Source organism: Panicum hallii, chromosome 7 (assembly GCF_002211085.1).
Source record: "Panicum hallii strain FIL2 chromosome 7, PHallii_v3.1, whole genome shotgun sequence".
NCBI classification, from domain to species: Eukaryota; Viridiplantae; Streptophyta; class Magnoliopsida; order Poales; family Poaceae; genus Panicum; species Panicum hallii.
The window spans coordinates 32,508,531-32,520,623 of record NC_038048.1 but is presented as its reverse complement, the minus strand read 5'-3'; the positions used below and the strand labels follow the sequence as shown (position 1 = coordinate 32,520,623).

Here is a 12,093-nt window from a genome sequence, read left to right as displayed (position 1 = left end):
TAAAAAGAAATGCAGGAATACATGGAAACATTTCCAATCTGCTGCTTGTGTGATTATCAGGGATGAAAGTTTTGCATTTTCTAGGTAATTGGATCGACCTAAAACTCCTGAAACTGAACTAATCTAGGTTTGAAAGAAAGGTAAATGTGATGCAAATGTACAAAAGTAGTGATGCAAGACTATCCACTGGGCACCCACTTGCACCCCTCTGATTACCCTTTTTACCCAATGCCTGAGCTTGGTTTGAGTAAATGTAGCCATCATCACCAACCGAACTCAACTGCTCAGCTACTGTTTTCATAGCCAGAATAATCCCAGATTTATTTGACAAAATACCATTATCTGTCCACTCCCTGATATACTTAGTAAACTACCACCATCTTAGTTGTAATCTTTGTTACCAGTATGGGAACTTCAGTCACAAAACTCAAACTAGAATAACTCCGATGGGATTCACTGCCCTCATCCCTCACTACTCGAGGTGTATGAGTTGTTACGAATGGCTCAACCCAAGCAGCGCTAAACCTTTCTTTTCCAGGCAAATCTCTCGCTTCAATCTTTCAGTCTGGGCTAGCTATGTTCTCAGGGCTACACTCTACAAGAGTAGGAGAATCCATCGAGTATATTGAAGATGTTAACTTACAGTAGAGACTCCCATTAATTACAACTTTTCTAGGTTGCAAGTGTGGAAAGGAAAGACTTCTAATACCAGAAGTGGAGCTGTGAAACCACAAATTACCTCGACGGCGGGCGCCGAGAACCTCCAACAAGAGCAATGCTGCATCCGCTATTGAACGCAGCTGATCAATAGATTTCTGGTAAGGCTTCTTCCTGGCCGGAACCCTGTAGGCGTAGGAGAGGACAGCCGAACAGGAGCCACACCGCAGTTCGTGCACTTTCTTGGTGAAGACGGCGAAGTCGGCAGACACCTGGACCAGCTTGAAGCAGCCGGAGCAGACGATGAACGGCGCGCCCTTCAGGACCGGCCGGCAGTGGTTGCGGGGTGGCAGGCGCTGCTTGGCCTCCTTGGCTGCCGGTAGCTTCTGCATCACAGATTGATCTGGTGCTCTGAGCGTGAGATAATCCGCTGTCTTGAACATCTGCTGATAACACCAGGGCGCCAAGTTTTCTGCTTGAAGCTTCGGCACCTTTCCCCTGGCGGCAGCGGCGGCGGCGGCGTCATCTTCCTTTCGCGACACATCTCGTGCAGATTGTGCGGCTTGAGCTGATTTGGGTGCAGGTTCTTCGTGATCGCTGAAGAGCGTTTGCGCTGCCGCTTCACCTGAATGGCGCATTGTTGTAGCGTCGGGTAAGTCGGCCTGGCCTTTGCTCGTCTTCTTCGTCTCATTCTGCAGTTCAGTAGTAGAATCTTTGCTTCCTTCTTTGGTCAAGTGGACACTGCCGCCGGGAGATGTAGCACTGTGCTCTGCATCACTACTCCATCTTTGCTCGCGAGCTTCAGAGATGTCAGAGACTTAAGGATTGGTACTCTGATCACCGGCCACTTCTCCCGCGCTGGCGGCGTGGATTTTCGCTGTACAAGCACAAGGGAATCCATCAGAAACCTAAAACAGTGACAAAACATCCAGATGCTAGCAACAGAAACAAGAGTACAAATGTACAATTAATCTGGTATTACCTTGAAGAATGGTATCGCATCCACCGCATTGGTAGTCTGCTGCAACATCAGGTTCCGCAAGATCAATACAGTGGCACCTTGGACATGTGACAAGGCGAAACGCGCTGGCATATGAGTTTTCCATAAACCGGTAGGCCCTAGAACGAGTACTTTTGACGCTGTCAATGGCCAAAGACGCTGCCCTGCCTGTTGGGAAAAAGTTCAACATATAGACACATCGGCATTCTGTTCATCTAATTTGCACCTTCTGAGATTGAGGAACAAACAGAGTATGACGCTAAGCATGCAAAACGGATCCCTATATTGAACTGTTCTTTTTTTTCAGAAAACGTTTTAGCTGTTCTTTGGAGTTTGGAGTGAACAAACAAGTGCACTCGAGCCTCTTCGCTAAAAAGAAAAAAAGTGGACTACAAAATCTCATTACTGCCACTAGTCTGCTATGCATTCCAAGCCAAAGAAACCAGGTGTTTGACCTTTTCTTTCTGCGAGAAACCAGGTGCTACAGCCTACAGGCTCAAGATTCTTGCGCATTCCCACCAAATTCCCCAAACTTAGTACTGCCCTATCTCCATGCAGCATCTATCTATCCACTACGAAACTGAAATTCCAGAACGTTGCAGAATGAAATTGCTAACTGAATTCTTTCAAAAAAATATTGCTAACTGAAGCACGAACAAGCAGAACAAGAGACAGACACGAGAAAGGAAAGGATGGTACCAGAGGCGCCCGCTAACCTCTCGTTTCCCCTTTCCCTGGACTTGAGACGCTTCTTCTGCTTGCTTCCCCAAAAATCGCAGGACGAGGCTTCGCTCCTCCAAATCCAACTAACGAGTGTCCAGTTCTCGCTGGTTCCCGTGCCTGACCGGGTGAATTATAATTTGCGAACGGGATGAGGACACACTGGGCAAGATCCTGAAGAGGGGAAGCAAATTAATTCTAGGGGAGGGGGATAGGGTCCGCATATGGGTGTTTGATTACTGGGTTAACGCCCGACCACCCTCCCTGCAAGTGGTGGTATGGATGTTGAGATAAAAAAAATGATGACGTCATCTAAATCTATTAAATAAATATGTAACTCGTAAATCGGGCATCTAAATCGAATTAATTTTGATTGCACAAGCCGATCAAATTCGACCAAAGAGGGTGCTGCTCCTCTTGAAGTGGAGCTAACTTTCTATTTTACCTAGTTCAAAAAATAAAAAAACTTTCTATTTTACCTTCTATCTTCAAGACTAAAGAACTCATTTAGCTTTCACATTCATAAGCTTTGCAGAACTTCTTAAAATAAGGGCCTGTTTGGATCCAACGGAAAGAGAAAGAGAAAGAGCAAAACTTTTGCTCTTTTGCACTTTTTTTGCACTTTTAGATCCAAACACCCCAAAGTGCAAAAGGGCAAATGCTACCGTAATTTTGCTAATTATGGATTAATTAGGCTTAATAGATTCGTCTCGTCATTTAGTCCTCACCTATGTAATTAGTTTTTTAATTAAACTATATTTAATACTTCTAATTAGCGTCCAAACATCTGATACGACAGGAGCAAAAATTTTGCCATTTACCCTTTTGCCATTTGCCCTTGGATCCAAACATAGTCTAAATCCTTAAAATAAGATCAATCTTTACATATTTCTAAAAAGCAGACCATTTCTGCAGTAGGTTGGCTTTTGATCCGTAGATAGTCGTCCGCGTCGTCTTCGATCAGAACTCAGGCCATTCGCAGCTCCTCCACCCGTGTCGTCTTCAACCGGGGCCGGCGCCACTGCCTCCTTGCCATGCCCTGGTAAACTTACGAGTCCGATTCTCCACGCGCAGCAATCGCGATCCGAGCACGCCGAGGGAGTACATAGAGAAGCACGCCGCAATCGCGATCCCAATCGGCAAGCCATCAGCAATCCCATCCGCATCCACCTCTCCGCATCCCGCCTGCTGCTCTCTAGCGACCCGGCGGCGCGCGGCGGCGCTCCTGCCGGCAGCCTACGCCGACACGTAGTGACTCCTGCCGCGCGCTGCGCCGGTCTGCCCGTTCCGCTGCCGCGGCCGCAAGCTTCGGTCTGTAGGCGGCACGGTTCCCTGCAGACGGCTACCCCAGGTGGCGTGGCTCCCAGTGCGCAAGCCCGCGCGGGGAGCCCTTGCGGCACGCGTGCCTGGGCGCGCAGAGGCCCGGCTGCGTGTGCACGGGCAGCGGAGGCCCCTCCCGGCGTCCAATCTTGGTGGCTTCAGCGGCAATTGACAAAAGATGGAACAAGTTATTTTGTGATCTGTTCTATTTTGCTGTTGAAATATGCCATATGTGGCTGGAATATGTTATTTTAGTGCCTTGGTAACGTGACATGTTGCTAAAATATGGTGTGTTTGAAGGATAGGGGTAAATTTGTCCAGATTATGTGTTTTATGACCTGTTGGAAATACTATTATAATATCTTGTGGCAAATTAAAATAGTTGAAGAGTGTTTCCCGGCAAAGAGATGCTTTTTGTGGTTATGAGCAAAAGTCATATTTTCTAAGGATGTCTGATGGTGGACGAGCATCGCAAGGAGGGATTCGTGGGAACTCCCGTTTAGAGATTCGGCCAAGTGTGTAACAGCAGTAGGATTCCGCCCGTCTGACGATCGGGAGACAAGGTAGTTTAGACACGTTCGGGTCGCCGTGAGCATAACTCTCTACGTCCTGTGTGGAGCTGGTGGTGGTATTCAGCTGAATCTGAATTCGGATCGATCGGATTCGATCCCTTTACACGTTGCCCGTCTATTCTATTTATAGCCTTCCCCGTGGGTCTCGTGAAGAGGCTTACCACCTTAAGCGTGAATGTGGCATCTGATGAGGGGTGCCGGCCTGCAAGTGGCGTCCGCCCGCCAGGCAGGGTTCTGCACCGTGGGCCAGGACTTTCATCACCCGGAGTCCTCCTCGAGGGACCCCGGGATGCTCCGATGTCTCTCCCGGGCTCTGTGCATCGCCCATGGTTTTTCTTGTGCATTGCCTAGGGCTGCAGACGCTCCTCTCCATGTCTATTTGATGTGACGGGAGGTGTGAGTGGCGGACGCCACCCCACCGCCCATCGCCAGATGATGCGACGTGATCTGGGAGGGGAGGCTCCCTCTGTTCCGATCGCCGCGCCGTCTGAGAGCATGCCTCCCCTGTAATCATGTTGTTTTACGGGGAAGGCGCGCCGCCCACGGGCCTCGCCCGGTTGTAGCAGGGCGGGCGTATTAAATGTGTCGTCTGGCGATCCCTTCTCCACGAAGGAACCGCCCCTTTCCGGAAAGGTGCTTGGCCTCCCACGATCTCGAGTCCTCTATGAGGCGTCTCAGTTTGGCCCGTTACTGCTAATGGGTCAGGAGGACCTTTTAACCCATTTATTCTTGATTTGTTCAGAGGTGAGGGACACCGTTCCGTTGGCACCGACAATATCCTCCAACCAATTTTAATATATTATACGATATTAGTCCGTAGCAAGGTACGGGTATTTTTGCTAGTCTTGATTTTATTTGGATGATGTTTCATTAAGAATATTTTTTTATAAATATGAAACATCTTGTAAATGGATTAGAAATAAATGTTCTGGTCTTAGAAAAGTATGCTCCATAGTCTTAATAAATTGTTTCACGTGTAAAAGGGGTTCTACGATAAACAATATTTTGTACTGTTGGAGCGGACAAAATACATCGTGGAACAACTCATAGATACTATAGAAACAATCTATGCGCGAAACAAAATGTTATGATTATATAACCAATAGTCGAGCAAAACGTTATATATATACAACAAATTGGAATAAAAGTTTATGCTTTTGAGACAAAATATACAAGCTCATCGAACAAAAAGTTAATACATTTAGAACAAATCATGTAAACTCGTAGAATAAAAAATTTTATATCTACAAAAAATTATAAAAACTCAGAAAAAATTCTTTACACTTAGATATGGCCGAACCTAACCAAACATAGTCTTAGTTTTAGGCTGAATATATACGTTATATGTACTGAACTAATGAATATGGAACAAAAGAGTAGTAAGAAAAAAAATTAGGGCAAATCAGCCTACTAACCGAATAATGGAAGGACACGTGTGGGTAGATGGATCTCACGTCTGCACCGATGGGAGCATTTCCGGCTTGCAGCTGCTTCGGCAGCTTCTTGTCAGTAGTCGCCGGTGCCGCCAAGGATGTCGTGCATCTTCAATTGTTGGTATCCAGACCGGCAATCTACTGAGTGATGCTTCGAGGTGGTTGATTGGACGGGAGGATTTCGTTGAGATTAGAAACTTTATCATCAAGATAAAAGTTTACCATGAAAATAAAAAGAAGATTTAGACAGATTCGGACTGCTGAGCATAATCTATTCTATTATGCGTAATCTATCCTATATACTTCCTATATTATTGATAATATTTCAGAGGGATCCCTGTCTCGCATTGTATACTCAGGGTCGCGTGGGCTCTCGTCCAAACCCAATCCAATAATCCACGCCAAAGATTATTGGCACAAGGATTTGGTCGGATTGGGTTAGAGACCTGGGACCCATTCCCACGGGTCTCCTCCTCCTCGGTCATAAGATCAATGAAGACACCGATGCTGCGGTGCAGTCTTATTAGCTGAGTGACCTATTACGACGATGCACTTTGTTCCATCTTATTACAAAAATAATCATGCAGCAACCACTACCAAGTACCAACCGATGCCAAGTCCCAGGGATCAAGTCCACTGACCACTGCGGCTAACTGGCTGGGGCCAAGAAGCTCAGACATAAACACCCCTGATCATAAACCCAATCAGCAAACAGATGAACAGAGGCTTTACGCGTAGCCGGATAGGTCGCCGGCCGTTAACTTATTATTAGCCGAGTGGAGTGCTGTACACTGGTACGGTAGTGATAGTGATGAACTGATTAGCGATGAAGAGGCAGGTCCAACGATCGTCAGCTAGCTCCCGTCGGGCGGGCGGCTAGGCGCCGCTGTAGATGTGGAGGTTGCAGGCCATGGTGATGATGGCGAAGAGGGTGAAGAAGATGATGGTGTGGATGGTGGCGGCCTTGCCGGTGACGCGCAGGCTGCCGAAGTCGACCCAGCGGCGCGTGCCGGGGAACTCGATGAGCAGGCCCGGCGAGAGCAGCACGAAGAGCGCGACGCCCACCACCACCGGCGCCCAGTCCAGCATCGGCGTGCACTCTCCCGGCCGGCCGCCCTGCCGGTCTCTCCTCCCTCTCCCTTGTGATGTCAGGTTCGGTTAGCTTCCCCTGCCGCCTAGCTGCCCCGGTCTCTCCTCCCTCTCCCTTGCGATGTCAGGTTGTATGCTGACTGCTGCGGTGCTGGCTCTAAACTATACGTGGTTGCCTTGCTGCGGTGTGTGGAGGAGCATGAGGGAGAGGGAAACTTAATAATAAAAGCGGGAAATAATGGAGCGAAAAGGAGAGGGATATTCATTGGGGGAATGGGACGTCGGCCTGATCTGATCCTGATGAGGAGGGTGAGAAAGGGGGGCAGGGGAATCGTATCGGATGGAACGAGAGAAAAAGGAGTCGTTGCAGATGGAGCAGGGCATCTGATGATTGCCCTTGCCTTGTGTGCTTGATTTGTCTCTCATCTCAAGGTGGCCAAAACCAAAACTGAAGGAGCTGGCTGCCGGTCTGCAAATTCTACTGGGCCTGCATCCGAAAACCGATTCTGTTGGGCCTGTGAACGGCCCAAGATTAGCTACCCCACCAGCCACCACACTGGCTGCCACTGCCACGGGCCTGCTCCCTGCTCCCTGCTCCCCTGCGCCTCGCCTACCAAGGCCGCACTCGCGTGGCACGTCACGTTTCCACCGCCGCGCCGGCAAAGCAAGGTAGCAACGGCTCGATGCAAGAAAGGTCAGGAAGGAGATGCCCCACGGGGAGAGCATTCCCTTCGCGCACCACGCCGCGCGCGCTCCAGGCCCGAGCCAATGGCGCGTGGGCCCCGCCATCGCCCTCGCCCTCGCTCTCGCGCACCACGCGACGCGCGCGTGGGCCCGGTTTGCTTTTCCTCCTCTATCTATCTATGCGTGGCCGCCGCTGGCAAGCACCCCGCGCAGAGAGAGTTCGAGAAGGCCGAAAAGGCGAGCAGATTTGGGGAGGAGGAATCGGAGCCGGCGAGCCGGGGGGCGTCGATGGCGGACTGGGGCCCCGTGATCGTGGCGACGGCGCTGTTCGTGGTGCTCACCCCGGGCTTGCTCTGCACGCTGCCGGGGCGCGGCCGGGTGGCGGAGTTCGGCAGCATGCACACCAGCCCCGTCGCCATCATCGTCCACGCCGTCCTCTACTTCGCGCTCATCACCATCTTCCTCATCGCCATCGGGATCCACATCTACGCCGGCTAGCAAGCCGCCGATCGAGCCGGGGGGCGGGGGCGGGATAGGCTGCTGCGCTGCGGCCGCCGCCAGCCGCCGCCGTGGGGCGTGATTCGAAACGAGATCTGTGTTTCCCTCTCTCTCTCTCTCCCTCCCCTGCTGATTGCTCCTCCCCCTGCTGCGGGAGTAGGACTCGATGACTTATTACTACTGTGCTCTGTGGTTGTAATCGATCAAGACTCTGAATGCAATCTTGCTTGTCCCGCCATGAGATGGGGATCGATCGCCCTTTTGATTCGAAACGGGATCTTGCTTGCTTCTCTGGATTGTTCGTTCGCTCCGTCTGGCCGCTGTTTGGTTGGTGGGGTTGCGTGCTGTGCGCACGTTCCAGCTCACTGATTGGTCGGTCCTTTTGCGCCGTTGAGTTCGCTGCGACGAGGTCCACCGAATCGGAAATGGAGGGCGCACTCTTTCTGCTGGCGGAATTGAAGTCAAGCGTATCCAACTCCCAGCGAAAGCGATGAGCTGCCTTGAAGCCGTTGTGGTTAAAGGATGCTGTTATTAAGGTTTTAGTCGAAGGTTCAGACAGAAAGTCTGGGTGGTGTAGTTGGTTATCACGTTAGTCTCACACACTAAAGGTCCCCAGTTCGAACCTGGGCTCAGACAAATTTCCCTTTTCTTTTCCTCTTGTCCTGTTTGTTTTTCCCCTCTAGATTTTGGACCGTGAGATAGAAAATGCACTTAGACACAGCATATATCTTATGCATAAAAAAGACTAATAATTTGGGATAGAAGAGTAAATGCGCATCACAATTCAGTCCCTCCCATGTCACTAATAGTAACTTCTAATAACTCCTATGCATATAAATTTGCTCCTGTTCCAATAGATCGCATACTTGTTTTAACTTTTTTTAGTCGACTAACCAAAAATAAATCATAGGTAAAAGTATACTTTTTATAACATTATGTGTGAAATCTGCTTATGGCCCAGCTTATAAATAGAAGAGTGCCCGGTTGTAAATTAGGCTGGCAGTACGGCCACCCCTTTTTCACAAGCAGATTTATTAGCTACTGTTCACTTTCCTCTTCTGGAAAATACTAGTTTCTTTTTTTCCAGGCGTAAAAGACCTGTCATAGGCAGAGCTCAGTGCCGAGCAGCACCCGCTGTTTTACTGCTAGAAAAACAAGCCAGAAAATTCTAGTACGGTAGCCTTTTTTGCATGCAAATTTTCCTGTTAGAAAACAGGACTCTATCAAGAACAAAATTGCATAAGATTCATCACAAAACATATGATCCAAAAACTGCAAGTTCAGGGACTAGGAGATTGGTATTCCTAATGTCAGCACAAAGACAGCATGATTAGAGTCTAGCACTTTTTTGGTTGTGCCTCTCCTAACTATTTGGACTATATAATCTCAAGATGACTGCATGTTGAAGGATTGCATGATAAGAACATAGCAAATATATACCTCCTAAAACATGTAACACTACTTATTTACAACATTTTGCCCCATGCATCTTAGAAACTGCACATGCAGAACAAATGGCCTCCCGATGAATGAGCATATCATATTTTTCTTCTCATTACATAATGTAGTATTTGCATTCATAGCCTGCAAAGTGTAGTGAGAAAAAAGAACAATCAGACAGCTTGTAGCACAGATATTGGAGGGGAAAAAAGTTATATCTGACTAGAGAACAGTTCAAGTGGTGTATTTCACATAGAAAACTGAAAAAGTACTCCCATGATGAAGAACACAACATTTTGGTCAACTATATGTATTTTGATTATACTTCGCTCATACAACAATAAATATTTTTGCTACAAGTTGTAGGCACACTATAATGAACTCAGGAGCAACTTACAACAAATGAGCAGGCAAAAATAATCAAAACCCACACAACCTAATTCCTAGCATTTTATATGCTGATAATCAATTCAACAAGTTACAATAAGCAATTTTTGAAACCTCTTAAGCAAAATTTTGAAAAATTATGAGCAAATTAGAACATGGACAGAAGCGTTTCCAAAGACCAAAACGCAAAGGATTGGCTGCATCATTGGTTTGTATGAGCCTACTCTCTAACACCAAGCACAAAGCAGGAACTAAAATCAGTAGAAGAAGATGGCAGATCATCAGAAAAAAAATTGATAACCAAATCTAAAGGTATAATTTCAGGAATGGAAATTTATATATGCTACACACAAGAATGATCAAAATGTTTTGTTAAGGATAGTGATCTAAAGCAAAAAGAACCGGAAATGCAAGGATGGATCCACTTACTAGTTTTCCTATGCTATAATCTCCGGTACTTGGTTTCAAGTAGCAACCTTGTGGCAACATTAAGATTAGTATTTTCACGCACTGCAAGAGGCGAAGAAGTCATAACATCATCAAGGACTTTGCCATTAGTTTTGCTTAGTAGTCCCTGTATCTCACGGAATGTCTGTAGACCACTGATTATGAGTTAAAAAAAAATCTATGGCGAAGAGATGGCCACAAATTCATTCATAAAAGTAGTGAAAGCTAATGACATAAATTATCCGGTAGTACAAACATTGGAACATGTTATCCTCATTTTAACTGCTACAGAAATATATTGTTTAAGCTGGACTGATTGAGTATTCTTGATGTACAAAAATATGGTTCAAAGTCCAATGTGGTGCAAGCATATTATTCTAAGGAGGAGCTGCTTTTCTCAACGTATAAAATTCCCATGAATAAAAACTGCCTCCACATTGAAGCAGAGCACTTTATCTCAATAGGTGAGAGGTAAAAGGCCAGGACAAATAAAGCTCATGTGTAAAGATAATATATTTTTTAAAATAGTAGTAATAGCTAGCCAACATGAATAATTTAATCAACTCAGGCTATACAAAAGATGAAAGATACCTTCCATGTCCTATCCACATCAGGGAATATGTTTTTATTTGTATCTGCATGACTTGAATATGATAAAGTAACATATATAACTATAAAGATAAATTGCATGATATAATAAAGTAATTGAGAAAGGATATGATTAAAGTGTTGTATGAAATATACTAAGGCTGGTGCCAATGGGGGGCGGTACCGCCCCCCTATCGGCGCGACGCAGGCGGGAGGCGGGCGAGTGGGAGAGAGAGGGCGGGATGGATCCCGCCGGGCAGGAGCGGGCGCTATCGCCCCGCTCTTGCCCGCGTTGGCAGGCGCGCGGGGGCGGGAGGCGGGCGAGAGCGAGGCGGCGCGCTGGCGTCGGCGTGCGCGGGGGAGAGGGGTGGGGCGGGAGTGACGTGGCACGTTTCTATTGGTCCACGCGGACTATCCGTTGAACTAGCTGTTATTTGACCGTTTGAACTCCAAAAAATTCAAAAAAAATTGCAAAAAATCTCAAATTTCATCCCTAACCCGCCTATAAATACCCCACCTGGGTTTCACTCCTTCCCCACCCCATTTGAGCTCATTTCTCCCATCCACACTTCAACTTCACTCTTCTCGACGCCATGTCTTCATCTACCACGAATTCGAGTGAAGGAATGGAGGCTGAAATGATCGATGCGTTCCAAGCGGAGTATGAGGAGGCGATGCTCAATCTTGAAGAAGAGTCAAGTAGAAGGCGACGTCGTTGACGCTACATCAGGGGTGCCATTATCGGCTGTTCCGAGACTACTTCACCGACAACTGCGTTTATCCTCCGAATTACTTTCGGCGAAGGTATCGAATGAGGCGTCAACTTTTTCTACGTATTACGCGTAGATTAGGTGAATACTCTCCATATTTCACCCAAAGAGAAGATGCTTGCAACCGTCGTAGTCTCTCTCCGCTACAAAAGTGTACCGCGGCCTTACGCTTGTTAGCTTATGGAGGCGCTGCGGATTCGATAGATGAGTACCTAAAGCTAGCTAGATCAACTGCATTAGATTGTTTAGAGAAATTCTGTGAAGACATTATTCACTGTTATGGGGATGAGTTTTGCCGTCGACCAAATATCGTGGATACTCAGCGTCTACTAGCGAAAGCCGAGGAGCGTGGCTAGGGAGCATCGATTGCATGCATTGGCAATGGAGAAACTGTCCGGTGGCACAAGCGGGGCAATTCAAAAGGGGGGACATAAAACATCCCACCATTATCTTAGAAGCCATTGCATCGTATGATCGTTGGATCTGGC

The 12,093-nt window shown here is 47.4% G+C and overlaps 1 protein-coding gene and 1 non-coding gene across 2 annotated transcripts; both read left to right on the top strand.

Moving 5' to 3' along the window:
* The first annotated feature begins 7,658 nt into the window (after positions 1–7,658).
* On the top strand, positions 7,659–8,245 carry LOC112899387. Its single transcript, XM_025967837.1, has one exon. The coding sequence runs from the start codon at positions 7,764–7,766 to the stop codon at positions 7,971–7,973; it is 210 nt and encodes a 69-aa protein (XP_025823622.1). The 5' UTR covers positions 7,659–7,763; the 3' UTR covers positions 7,974–8,245.
* A 290-nt stretch (positions 8,246–8,535) lies between these two features.
* On the top strand, positions 8,536–8,609 carry TRNAV-CAC. Its single transcript has one exon. It is a non-coding gene; the product is annotated as a tRNA-Val (tRNA).
* Positions 8,610–12,093: the final 3,484 nt, after the last annotated feature.